This window comes from Poromitra crassiceps (genome assembly GCF_964638095.1).
Source record: "Poromitra crassiceps genome assembly, chromosome: 15".
Taxonomy (NCBI): domain Eukaryota; kingdom Metazoa; phylum Chordata; class Actinopteri; order Beryciformes; family Melamphaidae; genus Poromitra; species Poromitra crassiceps.
The window spans coordinates 25,507,621-25,527,014 of NC_139634.1; the positions used below are offsets into that span (position 1 = coordinate 25,507,621).

General features: G+C 46.0%; 1 protein-coding gene across 1 annotated transcript; it reads right to left on the reverse strand.

Moving 5' to 3' along the window:
• Positions 1–1,536: 1,536 nt before the first annotated feature.
• On the reverse strand, positions 1,537–18,681 carry pcdh18b (protocadherin 18b; the record flags this gene model as incomplete). Its single annotated transcript, XM_083651552.1, has 10 exons — positions 1,537–2,999; positions 3,369–3,643; positions 8,781–8,944; positions 10,428–10,516; positions 12,123–12,369; positions 13,079–13,308; positions 14,344–14,874; positions 15,340–15,741; positions 16,086–16,559; positions 18,037–18,681. 10 exons carry the CDS (start codon positions 18,679–18,681, stop codon positions 2,325–2,327), a joined length of 3,732 nt encoding a protein of 1,243 aa, XP_083507678.1. The 3' UTR covers positions 1,537–2,324.
• Between the last annotated feature and the right edge of the window lie 713 nt (positions 18,682–19,394).

Genomic DNA, 19,394 nt, shown 5'->3' on the forward strand with positions numbered 1-19,394 from the left:
TGAGGCACCGCTGAGTGTACAGATCCTGCAGTTTTGGCAGCTCGCATCCTGTCACGTGCTGGGCCGCGCGCCTTGTGGTATATGCTGGTACAGTTCCCGTACCAGGTAGTCAAGCAGCCAATCAGCAGGCTCTCGATGGGTACCTCTGTAGAAGTCCCTGAGGATGTTGGGCCTCAGGCTGAATTTCTTTAGTCGTCTGAGTCCGTGCAGTCGCTGTTGGGCCTTTCTGACGACAATGGTGGTGTGGCTGGCCAACGTCAACATTACATCATGACCGCATTGCCCTCACGTTCAGAGTGACCCACTCAAATGGGCTCACAAGACCATTTTGAAGTATTCCAAAAGTAGGCCTAATCCAAAGTATTTAGAATAGGTTACTCAACTTGAGTAATCTAATGGAAATTGTGTTGCAAATTACATTTTGTATTCAGTAATCTGTGGAATACGTTTTAAAAGTAACCCTCCCAACCTTGCTCATTTCATTGCACTGCATTGGATTCAGCTCAACCCCTCTCCATTCCATGCCTGCAAGCTGCAGTATGGCCATCTGTCCTCTAGAGGGCTTCATTGAGTCTCTCTTCCCCTCTCTCTGGTTATGTTAAAGCCTTGGTAGTGGTAGTAATGGTAGTGGTAATATTGTGTTAAGTGGATGCTGCCTGGAGCTATATGCACAGTGCATATGGTGAACCTCTAGGTGTCACCCATCATCTAGCAGGCTCTCCTCACCGCTGAGGAGAAAGGGGAGAGGGGGATTCTCCATCACACCATGAAACTCAACATCTCTATGGAAAGCATTTTTAACATTTAATAGCTAGACTGGATAATATGTGTTGCAGATATCTGTAATCCAATTATTTCTAGTTTATATAGTTTATATATATATATATATATATATATATATATATATATATATATATGTGTGTGTGTGTGTGTGTGTGTGTGTGTGTGTGTGTGTGTGTGTGTGTGTGTGTGTACTGTATATATACTAGGCATCTCGGTCTGGTGGTCGCAGATGATAACGGCCCATCAGGGGTGCCACTGGCAAAACAGTAATGGCGTCTCCCGACGAAGCAACAGGCGGTAACATTAACATTAGTAGAGTAAACACAGCCATAAGTGCAGTTATTGCAGAAATACACTCAGAGGTTTTCACCGTTTTTCCGAGTGGATTTGGATTCAAGGTTAAGGACTGGATTTGGTGACGCTGATTATCTGAAGGAGTTGTCAAAGCAAGTACAGTACACACTACTGTACAGTATCCAGACTGATAAGTAGAGCCAAACAGAATGATCACATTATCAGGATGGTTTTAACCAGGCTACCATGTCAGTGATGTCACTATTTCATCCCCAATGTTCCTCAATACTCAATTATAATAGAGAAAGAGTTTCATTTGTATGATCATCTTTATTTGTGTACCGTCCCCTTCCCCACAATAATTCACAAAGACAGCTGTCCATTAATTAATTAATATATGCATACATATCATAGTGACAAATAAAAAAAAATCACAATACAAAATACCATTTAAATATGTAGAATGTCAATCGCATGTCAGTCTTGATTCATTTTTTTTGTACTTAACATGCATTCAAAATATAAAAATAGAATTCTGATTAAGTTTATATACATTATTTTTCATAAATATAAGTATACAAATGTATTTTTAAAATACAAAGATAAATACCGTCACATAGTGTACATTGTGTACCAAACCATCAATTACAAACAATTTATTTTGGATATTTAGCATTCACAAAACACATTACATTAGAAATGCAACTTTAACGACAATTGCAGGTCTCGTTGTCTTTTGTCTTCGTTTTTTCTTTTCTTTATTTTTTCCACCCAAACTACTTCACTTTTACTCAGAGTTCCATCAGTGGGTGGTAGAGTAGTAAACCAGACGTAAACCAACATGAGGGTCGCAGGTTCGAGCCCCCGGTTACCTCCGGCTTGGTTGAGTGTCCAACAGGCACAATTGGCTGTGTCTGCAAGTGGGAAGCCGGTGGGGTATGTGTCCTCATCAGTCGGGGCCCCTGTTCAGAGGGGAGAGGGGAACTGGGAAAGTAGAGTGATCCTCCCACATTCTATGTCCTGCCAGTGATACTCCTCGCTGTCAGGTGGCTGGCAACTGCACATGTACGGAGTAAGCATGTGGTAGTCTACAACTCTCCCCAGATCGACAGAGGGGGTGGAACAGTGACCAGGTCAGCAGGGGGAATTGGCCAAGTACAACTAGGGAGAATAGGGGTGGAAACCACCCCCCCCAAAGCAAAACAATGAACAAAAGCAAGGGACCAAAACAAGGGACAAAAAAGAGTCTAGCTCTGTCGGACGTCCTGTAACAGCTTGTTGATCTCGGCCACCAGCTCGCTGGCATCCATGAGCTCGTGTCGGCTGTCGCTGCGTCTCCCCTGCAGTCCACAGAGCACAGAATCCAAGTCATCCTCCTCAAAGTTCTCTGGGATCTCCTCCATGGCCGGCAGCCACTTGGTCCCCGGCCCGGGAAGGGGCAGCGCTACCTGACCTGTGGCCGGGGGAGGCTGTAACAACGTGGGGCTGACGAGCGCCGTCAGCAGGGGGCTGCTATGGGCTTTGGGGGCCTGATGCCCGCTGTTCTGGGTGCTGTTTTTGGGCGCCAACATGCCTTTGTGCCCGGCGCTCTGGCAGCTGAGCTTGGTGCTTGGTTTCAGGGTGTGGTAGCTACCGTTCAGGCCGATGCTGCTGCCCGGGTTCTGGAAGTGGGTGTTGGCCGCCCAGGCTGCCACCCCCTGCTGGTGGACAGAGGCACTGGGCTTGCCGGGCAGGTGGCCCCTCCTGCGATCCAGCGATCCGGTCATGGGGACCCCCACCCCATTGACATTACTGCCCTTCTGGGTCTCTCCGACCTGGGTGTAGGAGTCCAGAGACGGGGGCAGCAGCCTCTGGAACACGCTGCTCATCTCTGACAGCAGGGAGGTCGTCCCACACAAGTCCTCGTCTCCCGTCCAGGGTTTCTGCAGGTTTCAAACAAATTAAATGTAAGACTTTTTAAGACCATTATGAATGCAATGTAAGTCCTATTTCATGTCCATACACTGGCGAAAAGAAAAAAGGGTGGGGGGGGGGGGGGGATAGAGAAGGAGGGATATGAAGGCAAATCAGGCTTTGATGCTACAGATGTGAAACTATTGGGGGATGGCAGCAGGTGTTTGCTGCTGGCTTATTACAGCTGCTTTACGCAAGACTAAAGTTAATGCAACTTTATAAGAGTAATGTTAACTTCATAAGCCAAACAATTTAAGACCTGGCAAAATCGTATAGAAGACATTTTATAAATGCAGTCCAATTAAGACTTTTTAAAACCCTGTGGAAACTCTGCCCACCTGGTCTCTGCAGGCGTCTCTGCCCTCCTCCTCGCCCCCCTCCTCTCCACCGGGGTCCTTGCCGAAGGTGGAGAAGCTCTGGTTGCGGGCGGATGTGTCAGTGCAGGGTGTGGGGGTCTTGTCCTGGGTGGGGTGGCTGGCTTGGGGGGCCTCCTCCCCGGGGATGTACAGGTTGCTGCGGTAGTCTCCTGCCCCCGGGGGGCAGGCCAGGGGGGGCATCCAGCACTGGTCTGAGTGACCCAGGACGCGGCACTCCTCTGTGCACAGCCTCATGGCTACAAAGACACACACAGACAGCCGTAAGTCATCAGCATATACTGCGAGCCAAGGTTTCAGAGAACAACACATTCACTGTACAGCAGTGGTTCCTAAACTGGGGTATGTGATGGTACTACAGGGGGTACTTGAGAGAAAGAGGAAAATGTAAAAATAAATCATGAAAATAAATGAAATGAAACATTAAAATACATCTGCTCAGGAGGCACCAATTGCTACTCTTTAACTCCATTTCGTATTACCTGCTCCAGTTGGCTGGGCCAAAGGCTGATTAACTTTCCACACTCACTAGCCAAAAGGGGACAAAAAGGTGCCTAACTTCCAAACAGATTCACGTAACGCCAAGAAACTTTGTAGGAAGGTGTGGTAGAGGTATGCATCCAAATCGAGGCACGCATCTCTGCATGCCTCAAAGACATTGCCAACTGGATGTCTTCTCACCACCTCAAGCTCAATCTTGGTAAGACAGAGCTACCTTTCCTCCCAGGGAAAGACTGCCCTCTCACTGACATCTCCATTGACAACACTACTGTGCTTCCCTCTCAAACAGCTAAGAACCTCGGAGTGACAACCAGCTCTCCTGCTCAGCCTACGTTGCAGTGACAGCACGCTCCTGTAGGTTCCCCCTGTACAACATCTGCAAAATCTGTCCGCTTCTCATGAGAGAAGCGACACAACTCCTGGTCCAATCACTTGTCATCTCCCGCATGGACTACTGCAATGTTCTTCTGGCCGGCCTACCTGCCTATGACATCCGGCCCCTCCAGCTCATTCAGAACGCTGCAGCCCATCTGGTGTTCAACCAACCTAATGTCATGAGGTCATGAGGTTCAACTAACCTCATGTCACTCCCCTCTTCCGGGACCTTAACTGGCTTCCCATCTCGGCATGCATCAAAATCAAGACACTGGTACTGGCCTACAGGGCAGTACACCAGACAGCTCCTCCGTATCTACAATCTATGGTCAGGTTCCAAACCTCACACCGCTCCCTCCACTCCTCCACCATTGCAGGTCGCCTTGCCCCTCCTCCGCTATGTGGGCTCAAAGGTCGCTCATCCCGATCGCGATTCTTCTTGTCCCTGGCCCACAATGGTGGAATGAGCTCCCCCCTTCGGTCAGGACGGCCGAATCACTGCCCATCTTTCGGCGAAGACTAAAAACACCATTTTCAGGCTCCACCTGGGCCCTTCTTGAACTAACATCTCTCTCTTTCTATTAAAAAAAAAACATTCCTTCTCAATCTACTTTCTACAAGTGCTACTCTATTCCTTCAAAAAGTTGTAGCTCTCATAAACTGTGTTGCAAAGTTGATTTCTCTACTGTTGACAAAATATGATATTGTAAAATTTCGCTTTGGATAAAAGTGCCTGTCAAATGACGTAATGAATGAATGAATGTATGCACTCTACTGAGTGCCCTCTAGTGTTGTAATGTTATATTCTTCAAAAGGTGGGTTATCATTGCATCATATGCCAGAGTTTTCTAAGCAAAATATTGTAGTCATGTAAAGGGGGTACTTGGATTCAGAAATCAGAGAAAGGGGGTACTGAAGCCAAAAAAAAGGTTGAGAACCGCTGCTTTACAGAGATCAGAAAAGAGAACAATAAGAACAGAGAGACTGGTGTATTTATTGTATGTGGTATACATGAATGATACATCATGGCGATATAGTGAATGTATATCGATGAATGCATCCCCATTCAGCCTAAAAATACAGAGATATGACTTTTGGTCCATATCGCCCAGCCCTCGTATAGTATACAGAATATTAATAAAGATGGTATTGTGTGTGGCTATAAAATCTACCCTGTTTGAGCAAAACAATAAAAAGGGTTTTCAAAAAAGAGAAGACAGAGAGAGAGGGGTGGAGAGAGAGATGTTAAGAGAAGGCTTGTCAGTTGGGTGTGTTTGTATGGAGCTAATATTTGAGTGCCTCTCCTCTCTAGGTGTTTTTGCTAGCATGGTCTCTGATGGAAATCTGCCCTAATTAGTGTGAGAGGCTCTCTGCAGGAGAGCCGCCTGCTACCTCCCATCTATTTACCACAGAGGGAGAGATCAATGCCTGATACCCATACCAGATACCTCCTCCTCTAAAGGCCCTGCATCTTTCCCTTTCAACTCGTTCTTTTCAATATTCAATCTTCAAATAGAAAATCTCTGACGAATAAATTAGACTAATCAAATATGCCAACTTAAAGCCTTCATTAAAGGAGCGCGTGGCTTTTCAGTCGTGCTATTGAGGGACTTCATTATCGCCTCATTAACATGAAAGCAGCATTTATAAAACATCTTAGAGGAGATGAGAAGTGCATTTGGTGCACTGGAAGAGGGGCATCAGCTGATTGGCTGCCCTGCTGATGAAAGAGTAAAAAAAAAGATTTAACCCACTTGATTTGCATGTAGAAATGAGAGGAAAAAGCAGTTCCAGGCAAACATTAACTTCACACAGCAACTGATAGATTGCCTGTCTGACTGACAGAGCAACGTCAATTCAGTAAGAGATAATCAACGTCCAATGATTTTAATGCACGACCTGGAGGCGGTGAACCACCCAATGTGCCAGCGGATCGGTGTTGTCTCCCCAAAGTCTCCGCATCGCAATTTTCTACTGCATGCACAGAGAAGAGAAGGTCCTCTGTAGTCTTCCCAAGCTGCGGAAGACAACGCTTCAGGTCTCCCAAAACAAAGTGATGAGAGTGGTCCTAGGTCTCGGACCACGAGAGCAAATACTGTAGGGAGGAACCAGTTTGTGCAGCTAAACTGGCTCCCTGTGGAGTCCAGAGTGAAACAGCTAAAACTCTGTCAGGTCCATAAAATTGTAAATGGTGCAGCCCCAAATTATATATCAAACGTCTTCCCACAGGTCAGACAGGCTCACAGGCACCAGGTCTAGTGTAGCAAATCTGACACTGGTAAGGATCAGTAGTCAGATTTGAAGAAATTCCCTCAAGGTGTTCCTGAGATATCGCATTAATGAGCATGGAGGTCATGGTCAATGGTCATGAGGTCACAGTGACCTTGAACTTTGACCTTTGGTCACCAAAATCTAATCAGTCCTCAATCCTTGAGTCCAAGTGGACGTTTGAGCCAAATGTGAAGCAATTCTGTCAATGTGTTCCTGAGAACAGTCAAGAGTATATTTATATAGGTTAACTTATATCTTCATTGTCAGTTTTAGTACTATTTATGAATTGCATTTTGTGGGCTGGATGCAGTCGTAATTTAATTTCTGCTGTGCCTTGTGTTAGCTTGAATGACAATAAAGTTTAACCTGAACTTGAACTTGAGATATGGCGTTAACGAGCAACGGACGACGGACGGATGGACAACCTGAGGCGGAGGCATAAAAACGATCATCCCGGTTTACTATCAGGGATATTGCAAATAGGCGAATCTCCCGAAATGTTGGTGTGTTCCTTTAAAGACCCGGACAAGCAATCCTGCCATGATGACTGAACGCTGCTAGAGAAGTCACCGGCGCTGCCCGGGCCCGGGGCGACCGCACAGAGGGAGAGAGGTGAGGGATCGAGCTGTCATTACAGCTCCATGGCACTTTAACTCCGAGTCGGCTCCGTGGCAACTCTCCGCCACATGGCAATTACACGCTGGCCTTTTCATCAGGTGAGGGCGCGAGGGCTTTGGGTTTGGACGGCTGCAAGTGAAGGCGTGAAGAGAGAGCCACTAACGAGCAGAGCTTGGCTATACGAGCCCGGGCAGGGAGGGAGGCCATAGCGAGGAGATGGTCTGCCCGTCTGGGTCGACTTTAATTGGGAGGAAGCTCGTTAAGTTTGCTGTATGGAGTGGTGTGTGGGAAGGTGGCTGGAGAAAATGCAGAACGAGGCGAGGACAGCGATACACCATGATAAAAAGAGACGCGGCAGCTTGATGATGGCTGAGAAGTAGAGGCACGAGAGACTTGGGGATTGAGTTTGTGACGGTGTGGTGAGACGGAGAGTGTCCGACTGCAGTCAATTAGCCAGTGAAATGTGCCAGGAGCTCTCAGATGTGGGAGTTGCCGTTATCGTACAATCCTTCTTCCATCCTGTGCTAAGTAAGTCAGGTCAATCAATGTTCAACAGGTGTTTGAAGTGATTAGTGGTTTGGAGTAGAGTGTGGAGATGACGCAAGCTTGGTGCAGTGTGACAGCAGGGAGAGGAGACGCTTGGGATATGCTGGGAAATAGCAGCAGATAAGGTGAGGTGGAACTCGTCGTTTGAGCACATTATGATCCGAGGTGGCAAACTCGTATCAGACTCTGATGTTATAGTTCAGGGGTGTTGAATGGGGGCCAGCTGCTTCTTGCATCATATGGGTTATACAAAGGAAAAAAAAATCAGTGCAATAATATTACTCCTTAAATCAATAGTTCAATAGGCTGTTTCACTTTATCCACCCGTTCATTACCGCAGTAGTCTACGTGCCATAAAGCATTCAACATATAAAGTCACTGTAAAGCCAATGTCAAGCTAATGCTTATTCTAAATGACTTCCAAATATATATATTTTTTGGTAGCCTGACTTGCAAATCTATTTTAATAGCTTGCCTTAAGGCATTAGGAAATAATGCTGAACGTGGGGGACTGTAGCCTAAATAAAGGATTTTTTTCTTTGTTTGTCTTTCATCATAAGATAAGAAATTCAATACACATGTGTATGTGTGTCTGAAAGAATAGCACTGTTGTCATGGAAACAGAAGGCCCAAAAATGCAACAAAAGTTTCCCATTTTCTGCAGAGTGTTGTCGTAAACTAGGCCTTAGTGCATGTAAGTGGGTTTGGACATTTTGGTAGCAATTCATGTTAGATGTGGGCACCTGGCCAGAGTTTAGGTTTCATTGAGCTGAGGCTGCTGGTTTTGCCTGTGCATGCCTACTTGGATTGGAAGGCCTAAACTTGACTGGATTTAAGCCCAGTTTAGACCAAAGATTAACGGCGAGCCAAGTTGAAACTTGGCTTGCAACCAGCTCCTGCCACTTGACAAGCTGAAATGCTGTCGACGCCATCAGCTGGCTGGATTGGACATGAGACGGGCCAGTTTACACCGCTGCAACACACAGCTCTGTGCTGTGTGTGTGTGTGTGTACGTGTGCTCTGTGCTGTGTGTGTGTGTGTGTGTGTGTGTGTGTGTGTGTGTACCTGCGTGCGCTCTGTGCAGGCCATCGGGGGCGTATAGCTCAGTGAAGCCGCCCTCACCCAGGAGGGGCGACTCCCTGCCCGGCTCGTAGTCGCTGTCGCCCGCCTCGCTGTCTCCACGCCCGCTATCCTTCAGACTGAACTTATCCATCTCATTTAGGGCATATCTGGAGAGAGAGAGAGAGAGAGAGAGAGAGAGAGAGAGAGAGAGAGAGAGAGAAAGAATATTTGGGTTAAACTTCTAAAATAAACTTGGTTGATCATCGGACATAATACTGTATCATCAAATGGTTAAGCCCAACTCCAGTCAGTTTTCCTACCTGTACCGTTGGTGTTCTATGAGAACATTCTATATATCTTTGTATATTTGCACATCATCTGATTCTGCACCAAAGAACTTACAAGAACTGAAGGCTAATAGCTTGTTCCACTGCAACATCATGACGGCAGCGCTGTTGTCAAAAACGGATAAAAAATGGCAAGAGCTTCGTCTCTTGCCTTCAATACTCGTCCACGCTACAGCTCAGCTTAGGCCAGAAACACATTAGCTTAACACATTAGGATAACATTAGCTTAGCTGCAAGCCGCATTTATTGCTTATACAGTTCGGCCAACAGATTTCAGGTTAACAGCAAAACATTTGGTCACTCAGTGGCATTTTGAGCCTGGCGAAGTAGTTAGCAGCAGGCAGCGGGCTTAGCTAATGTGGCTAGCTAGTTAACAAGCCAGATGCCAGCACGTCCGCATGACGTATAATATAACTATAACTATAGCGTTCCATTGAGACATACGTCATTCCATTTTAACAACTATTGAACTTTTTGAACTTGAGCACAAAATGTGGTTATTTGTCAAGAAAATACAGTGGCAAACAGTGTTACTAATCAACATGGCCAGGTGACTCGGAAACACATGAAATCTCGTAAAATGACAAAATACACTGGAGAGGACTTTAAAGACTTGTGCCGTGTTATTGCTGGATAACAAGAGGCACAGAGAGGGAGACAGTGCTCTGCAGAAGAGGTTTTGCATAAAATTATGCAAATGCTAAAAAGAGATGAAGAAGTTACTACAAGATATGGCTGTAACAGTATTTGAAAGGACAGGCAATGCAGATATGTGGAAAATGTTTTCTATGGTCTCTCCTGATTCTAAATATAGCTGAATCGATTGGTTTGACCAAGTAAAACTCTTTTCATAAGCATTTTACAAAATGTCCATGGACAAAATGGCGGATGAAATCCCTTGGTTAGTATGCCCAACCTGGAAGAGGGTGTGACTTTGGCTCTCTAAGCAAAACGGGCGCTAACGCAAAATGACCGCCTTTGCGACGATAGAGCCCATAGTGGGAAGGTGGGATATATAGCTGTGGCAACTACAATGACTTATATCCATGATTGGGAACTTTGAAGAGCGAGTTGCTCTCGCCTAAGGAGCGCTGACTGCCGGCACCGCTGCGCTGTTAATTCTGCTGTCTGACCCCCCCCCCCCCCGTCTCTCTCATATTTGGGGGGACAAATTGTCCTGTTGCCCCCCACTTCCGGCGCGTATGGCATGAGGTGTGTGTTTGCATTGTTTACTTGTTTACCTGTAGCTCCTGCTGTATTTGTTTTGGTGTGAGTGGTGTGTTTGCATTGTTTACTTGTTTACCTGTAGCTCCTGGTGTATTTGTTGCCTCTGAAGCTTGGCCGGGGCTGGTACTGGCCCTGATGGAGCATGGACAGAAGCTGTGAGACTTGCTACACCAAGAGAACAAAAACAAAGGGAAGAAAGAAGGGAAGAAAACAAATAAAAGGAAAAAATGAAGAGGGGAAAATGAATAGTGATGGAGTCAAACAAGCAAGGTCACATGACAATGTGGGGGGGTATGACACTTCTGAATGAACAATGGTCAACAAAAATATGACACAAAGGGCTGAAGGTAACAGAATATGGGGGCAAGGGATAAATTCAGAACAAATACTGAATATAAGACAACAAAGACATCACATTATCTGTGTTAAGACAGAGCTTAGATTGTAATAAGTGTGGCAGTTAAGCTTGGGCATTTTGTGATAAAAACATATAATTTGGTAGATTTATAGCCAAAGGCATTCCAAAAAGAACTGGATATCGGGGCATCATGAATTTGGGAACAAACGATTTTCATTTTTTTGCGGCCACAGAGTGGCAGCCTATGGAAAGTGTAACTGCATTAAAGTTCAGTAGACTTGTCCGATATGATGATCTTGGTGTAAAATCACATTTTTTATGATGAGGAATTCAAATTTGGAACGTTAGAATCTCTAAAAAAAATCATGATGCCCCGGTATCCAATCCTTTTTGGAATGCCGTTGACCATAAAATACTAAATTATCACAAAATGCACACAATTGTTATGTTTTACTGCCCCACTACTTCATCCGCTGGTTTTAGAAGATACGTATGTATAATTAACGGACAAAGCCATGAGCACATGATAACACTAAAATTAGCAGAAAAGGCAGTCGTGGAGAAAAATCTAAGCTTACGGGTAATTAACATTAATACTATGAATCTCTCTTTCTCTCTCTTTTTTTCAAATTCAAATTCAAATAGCTTTATTGGCATGAACAGAAACATGTTGACAAAGCAGTTCACAAAAGTTATCTCTCTGTTTCTGTCTCTGTCTCTCTCTAGGTGGGTTTCCACCCACCTGTTTTAATGCACATTTTCAAGCAATTTTAAGCGAATCTTTAACCAAACTCCATTCAAGAACCATACAATTTTAATGCAAGAAGACTGTGGGATAACAGGTGATTCGCATCTAGAATTTACATTTTATTCACGCTTATATGCCAAATTGAAGAGTGTCACCTGGTACTCCATTTTACGTAACTCTGTATAATCAGGAACCTTGAAATTAATGTGATGTTTTTCATAGCAAGACAACGGAGATGCACATCTCCGTTGGGATGTTGGTGAAACGTTAGCAGATCAGCAGAGGCAGAGAGCAGTTTGCTCACCAAGCTTTCCATCATGTTTTCCTCCTGGATGTTTTCTCTTTACCTCACTTTTATTCAGAGAACGGGCTTAATTTCCCCAATTTTTCATGGTCTGACTGGTGTCTGGTGATGTTTTAATCATGTCAATTCATTGTGATTCCTCTTCACCAACTCCTAATATTATGCATAACAGTAGTGCATGGAAACTTGCATAATTGCGCATTTTCTTTTGCCGACTTTCTGAAAATTCTGTTAAAAGTTGCGATGCCTTTGGATGGAAACCCAACTTCTGTCTATGTCTGTGTTTCTCTCTCTCTTTCTCTCTCTCTCTCTGTTGCTCTATCTCTCTCTGTCATTCTCTCTCTCCGTCGTTGTTTCTTACCTCTACAGGAGGTGTGGCGTGGGCGAGCTCTAGTGCAAAGTTCTCGGCCACATGGTTGGAGGAGATGGTGACCAGGCTGTTGAGGGACTGGCGGCTGTGATGGCTCTGCCTGCTCCCCAGGGTGCCCCTGCTTCCCAGGGTGCCCCTCTCGGGCGCGGGGGAGGCCGATGGGGAGCGCGGGTGGGCCCGGACGGGGAGGGTCCCGTTGACCGTTGGGACCAGGGTAATGTCCGCCTTGTGGATCTGCCTGGCAGCAGGGATGGCATTTTAAGTAATTTCAATATTCAAGCACTCTCCTTCTATAGAGAGCCAAAGTCACGCACCAAGCGATTTCAGCCGCCATTTATTTTCCCAAAGACATTTTGTAAAATGCATATAAATAGTTCTACTAAGTCCAAACCAAACGATTCAGCTATATTTAGAAACAGGAGAGACAATAGAATATTTGCTTTATGCTTTATGGTTACAGTAACGTAAATCCACTGATTACAAACTGATTAACTGCGAAAAAGTGATTAACGTTAGCTACTAAATAGTGATTGCCAAAAAGTGATTTTTTTTCTCCATATTTGTTGTGGCTAGCGTTATGGAGAAGCGTGTGTCTGTCTGGTTTGCACCTGGTTTGGTTCCCCCTGCATTGATAAAGTGTGAGTACCCAAACGGTAGAAACATTAGTTGAATAGTAACATTATGAACGAGTACTTGTGTAACCTGCGTTGTGTCGACGACAGCAACTCATGTTAAGGGCTTGCCCAGGGGCGGAGTGGGATTCGATCTGCCGACATCCCACTTCCAAAGCGCACACGCTAACCACTACGCCAAGAGAGCTAGCTCCCTTGGCGGAGCTGATTAACAGGCCTTCTTTATACTGGGGGAGTGAGTTTAACCAACCCACTTGCTCCCACTCGGGACTCACGAGGACTCACAGTCATTCGGTTACACTTGCCCATCCCTACCTGGCGGGCTTCTTGGGGTGGTTCTGGTAGCTGCTCTCGGCCATGCGACAGTTGTAGTTGTGTCGGGGGTCTTTCTTGACGCGGGTGCAGCGGGCGGATGCGAACATGACCATCACCACGAGCAGCAGGGCGCACACGGCGCCCAGAGAGATGATGACGATCAGGGACAGGTCCAGAGGCACCGCACTCGAACCTGTGGGCTGGAGCGCGGGGAGGATGTCCATGGTCTCCTGTAGGGGAAAATATCACCATTATAGTGACCAAAATTATCAGTATTATTGCGGTATTATTAAAATATGTTGAAAATGCTCAACAAGTACTGATACATACAGTTTTATATTGAAAACTCAGACCCAAAATGTAATGATACACTTAATGAAATTATTTCAACAATTTTTATATTGAAAACTTTGGCTGATGCGGGACAGTATTTATCATAAAACACTGTTTTAATGATAATTAAAGATGCAACTTCTTATTTTTTTATTTAACCAGGTAAAATCAATTTGAAAACCAGTTCTCATTTACAATGATGACCTGCCACTTTCTTTGAATGGGTGTTCATAATGCTGTCATGACACTCCCATAACATCGATCTGGGAACCCAGAGTCTATTTTTATTGAAAAATAGACTGTGGGACAGCCCTACCGTTTCTCCCAGCTTCCTGTACAGTGCGCCTCTCCTGCCACCGTCACACTGTTTACAGTCTAAATAGCAACTTGCACCGCGACTATCCAGTAGTTTTCCACTGTTGTTGTAAGACGAGTTGACGTCTTCTATGCAGTGTGTTTATGCGTTAACGGCAAATAGCCGAAATGGACGCGGAAAAGGAAGTGACGGTGGCTTTTCCGTCACTTCCGCTTTACTTTTCCTTTGTAACATCTTAAAGTCATATTCTTGAAGAGTAGGACTTCTAGATGGACGATGTGCTCTTTTAATTGTTATTATTGCACCATAACTCAAAACACACATGTATGGCTTTCAAGTACATCTAAAACTCAATGTGTATCTCTTACAATCTGATATTCCTGATATGAATCTGATATTTAGAATGTAAAAAAGAAAAGGTTTGCTTATGTTTGAAGGGCCCTACAAAGTGGCCTAGGACAGCAGGGGAGCTCAACCTTTGGTAATTCAAGGCCCACTTCTGTTCTGATTGTTAGGTCCAGTAGATGGCCCACCAGTGGGCCACGGCCTAGTGGTTGACAAACACTGGCATAGTATACCTTTAAATGATAGTTCAAATTTGAAAGGGTAGCCCTACCTGCAGGGAGAGCCTGAGGAGCGCCCCCGTGGACAGCCGGCTGGTGCCCCTGTCCTGCACCTCCACCCGGACCTCCAGCAGGTCCCTGGGAGCCTGCTCCAGGCTGGCGTTGGTGCGCAGCTCGCAGCGCCGGGCGTCCATGACGAACAGCCCCAGCTCATTTCCTCCCACGATGGCGCAGCTCAGCTCGCCGTTGGCGCCCGCGTCACGGTCAGTGGCCTTGAGCGCCGTGACCAGCTGACCTGGAGAGGCATACCTCCAGACGGGCAGCTGGGCCGTCTGGTTCCTCAGGGTGGGGGAGTGGATGATAGGGGCGTTGTCGTTTTCATCTAGGATGGTCAGCAGGACGGTGCTGTTGGCCGTCAATGCTGGGTTCCCACTATCACGTGCCTGCACGGTGAAGGCCACGCGGCTGACGTCCTCGTGGTCGAAGCTGCGTAAGGCGTAGATGGCGCCATTGGATGGGTCGATGGTGACGTAGGTGGAGATAGGGCTCCCCTGGACAAGCGCGTCCACGATGGTGTAAGTCACCTGTAGGGCCGTGACAATATAAGATATTATTGTCTATCACCATAATAAACACTCAACATAATTTAATTGAATTCCCAATCCCAATCGTGAATATCATCACATAAGAATGAATATCGCCCCGAGTCACAACGACTCGAGTGACTTGAAAAAGCTGTCTAACTACTCGGCTCACTAAGAAGTCACAGTCTTTTTTGATTTGTTTTATCTTGATTTGCCATTTGCCACAAGGCACATCTTTCCAGTCAATCATCGCCAACATGGCAGAAGCCGGCTTGCCCGCTGTATCCTCCAGCTATAAAAGTTTAATCACGTGTGGAAATATTATATTATATTATTTTAGATTATATTGTATCATTTTAAGAGTTTTAAGATATTTTGGTGATTATCGCAATAATATTGTTACTCGCGATTATTTTGGAGGATAATTGTGACATGACATTTTTATATCGTCCCTTCCCTGCTCACCTGTCCGTTGGTGCCCAGATCGGGATCGGAGGCTACCACCGTCATCAGGTAGGCTCCGGGAGAGTTATTCTCCGACTTGAAGACCTCGTAGCGGCTCTTCTCGAAGCGTGGAGGGTTGTCATTTTCATCCAGGACCTGCACGGTGAAGTGCTTGATGGTGGACAGGCTGGGAGAGCCCCTGTCCTCAGCAATCAGGGTCAGGCTGAACTCGGATCTCCTCTCCCGGTCCAGGGACACGTTGGTGAGGATCATGAAGTTCTTCTCGTAGGTCTTCTGGAGCCTGAAGTGTCCGTGTCCGTGGAGCCTGCACACCACCTCACCATTCAGCCCCGCGTCACTGTCCTCCACACGCACCAGAGCTATGAAGGTGTCCACGGGTGCCCCCTCCGAAATGTAGGCCACCTATATATGGTTAAAAAAAGAAGAAGCTTAAAGATCATTACTTACAAATGAATTTAGGTGAGTATTGTAATTCCATAGTGTGTGAGGTTATATGGGCATTTCTAGGTTGAATGATGATATTTTTGTTTTAGACCATGATGGATTCAGTTGGAGCCCGTCTATTGTCATTGTCCATTTGCAGTGTGTTTGTTTTGTTTAAGTGTGTTTTATTGTTTGCTTTATGTGTTTTGTCAGTGTATTGTGATGAGTAGAGTGAATGTGTATTTGTGTGTTGTCACCATGTAAATTGTATGACCGTAGGGCACTTTTTAACACTTGTTAAAAAAACAAACAAACAAACAAACCTCCTCTTTGCCAGGCGTCATCAGGTTGATGTTGATCTCTGGTTTGTTGTCGTTTACGTCCACCACTTTCACCACAATCTTGCAGAGGCCCGGGATGGAATTGGGGCCCAGGTCGTGAGCTTGCACATCCAGCTCATAGGAGGAGGTGCTCTCATAATCCACTTTTTTGATCAGCGTGATATGGCCATTTTCTGGGTTTATCTTAAATGTTTCCAAGATCTTTGGCGAGACATGGCTGCTGAAAGAGTAGAGTATCTTCCCGTTAGCGCCCTCGTCCGGATCAGTGGCGTTCAAATCGATGATGAGAGTCCCAAGGGGAGAGTTTTCCAGTAGATTGATCACATACGCTTGCTCGTCAAATGCCGGGCTGTTGTCATTGGAGTCTGAGATGCTGATCTTGAGCAGAGTGGAGCCAGACTTGGGGGAGACACCGTTATCCGAGGCCGTGAGCTGCAGCTGGTAGGCGGCTTGCACCTAGAGAAAGTAGGAAAGTAGTGTTAATTTCCTCAACTAGACATGAACTAAATAAAAACAAGTTGTGATGACAAAAAACTATAGGAAATCTATTGACATTTTCGTCAACAAATAAAGATTAGACTAAAATGTTAGGGAGGGACAAATTGGGAAAAGATCCAATCAAAAGAGAAGAAGTTAAACAGTTAAATCTCTGCCTGCATTGCACGTTCAAACCTTAATAGCCTACCATTCCATAATAACAGATTAATAGATCTTTCCAATGAGTTTGGAAATTCTAAAGAAACAAAGTTACGGTTTTCTTTGACTAAGATGAGACTAAAATACTCGTTTAGTTGCTGGATGAACAAAAACTGGATAAGGTTGACTAAATATTATAAAAACTAACAAGGACATTTGACACAGGACTAAGAATAAGACTAATAATAATAATAAAAATATATAGCCGACAACATTAACACTGCAGGAAAGAGTCTCACAAATCGTGTTGTGCATGGTTCATAAACTTGTATAATGGTTCTGTCCCTCAATAGGCCTTTCACTCAGGTAAGGGATGTTCACAACTATTCGACTAGGGGCAGTTCCACTGACTTTCTTCCGCTCAGATGTAAGAGTAACCTGGGTAAAGAAAGCTTTCTGTTCATGGCAGTTAAGCTGTGGAATAGATTGTCAGGAAACCTCACAATTATTAACAGCCTGGAAGGTTTCAAGCTGGCACTTAAAAAGTGGCTCAGAGGTTTGTCATAACAGGATCTATCTATGTGTGTATGTATGAGTATAGGCCCAGTCCTCGACAAACTGTCTCTTGTCAAACTGTCTCTCATTTTAACCTGTCACAGTTTAGCCTAGTAAAGCAGTATGGCATCTGGCAATACATCCCGTTTAGCAATGCAGAGACAAGCATGCAAAAGTAGCTAAATGTGTACATGTTTTTTTACAAGTGTGTGTGTGTGTGTGTGTGTGTGTGTGTGTGTGTGTGTGTGTGTGTGTGTGTGTGTGTGTGTGTGTGTGTGTGTGTGTGTGTGTGTGTGTGAGTGAGTGAGTGAGTGAGTGAGTGTGTATTATAGCCTACATGTTTACATGCTTAGTTTGATGTAGGTTATTTATTTTATGGACAGAGCTAGATTTAAATATATGTTGAGAATATGAAGTAGGCTAATTTTGACTGATAGCCTAATAGTTGATTGATTGAGGCTGTTTGTAGTTTAGAGAGCTGTATTGCTTTTGTGTCTTTGTAAATAATGTTATTCTTGTCATGTAAACTGCCATCTTGCACACCCCATCCCCAAAGGGACCACAATGGAAATAAAAGCCTCTGGGTTTATTGTGTTAACCCGATTTTTACCCCTTTTATGCCATGCCTTACCATGCCAGGCCATGCCTTGGCAGAGCTGCTGTAATGTTAAATACACATTGAAATCAGTCAATCAATCAATCAAAAAAAATCAATTGATCAATCAATCAACCATCCACTCACCTCCCGGTCCAGCTCCCTCATCACCACCAGCTCGGCATACTTGGCGCCGTCCGTCCGTGTCCTCACGTCGATCTTGAAGACGTTGTTGGGCGTCAGGGAGTAGGTGTGCAGAGCGTTCTCCCCCACGTCCGCGTCGGCCGCGCCATCCAGCGGGACACGCGTGCCCACCGATGCGCTCTCGGAGATCTCTATGGGCACGATGGCGCGCGAAAAGTGTGGCGAGTTGTCATTGATGTCGAGAACCTCTACTTCCACGTGGAACAGCTGCAGGTGCTCCGTGGGCAGCGTCACCACGTCGAACTGGATGGAGCAGTTGGTGTTCCCCCCGCAGAGTGTCTCCCGGTCCAGCCTGCTGCCCACGCTGATCTCCCCGTCCTCCTCCCGCACCGCCAGGAGCGGCGCGCTTCCCCGCTGCATGGCGCGGAACCGAAAGCTCAAAGACCCGGGCAGTTTGGACAGAACCCCGGCCACGTCCTCTTTTAGCCGGGCGATCACCGTGCCCACTTTCTGCTCCTCGTAAACTTTATATTTCAGAGTCTTCCCGGTGACGCCACCGCTGCGCAGAGCCGCGACCAAAAGCAGGAGTTTGAGTAGAGCTGTGCTGGAGAATAGATTCCCTTCGCTTTGGTGCGTTTTTGCCCCCATCTTCTGCGGACTGGCTGTGGCGATTACTCCCACAGAGAGCAGCGATCTGTTGGGGAGGGGGGGGGGGGAGGAAAAAAGATAGATTTCTCCTCAGAAGTCCGACATGTTAAATCCGTCAGTGCTGCTCACTGCCCGCAAAAGAGTCAGCACAATTGTTTGCAACCCCCCACCCCAAAAAAAAACTACAAGAAAATAAATAAATAGGCTATAAATACATAGGCCTAGATGACAAAAAATGTCATTGGAGTGCACAAAACACACTGCAACGCGCTTCTTGCAGACGGATCTGTTGCGCATACATCCAGACCACAGACGCCCGTGCCCCCTTGTGTGTGTGCGCCGGGGAATGAGGGAGTGAAGAAAGGCGCAGCTCTCCCCTGCTCCGAGAGAGAGAGGGTGCGTGTGTGTGCGCGCAATTGCTCCGTGCGCTCTGCTCTGTCTCCTCGTGCCCGCCCCGCACCCAAACTGCGTCAGCTCACACAAAAACATTCACCCCTACTCTCCCTCTCCCCCTCCCCCACGTCTCTCCTCTTAAATCAAGAGAATGGCCTCCTTCAGCGGCACGGGGGGTGAGGAGGAGACACCCCTCCCGGCCGGAATTAAAAGTGTGTCACAACAATAGCCCAGAGGAGGAATTATTCTGGCCTCAGCTACTTTACGCACGGCCAAAGACCGACCCAGGGCCAGCGCATTGTCATGGTTCCAATTCACAA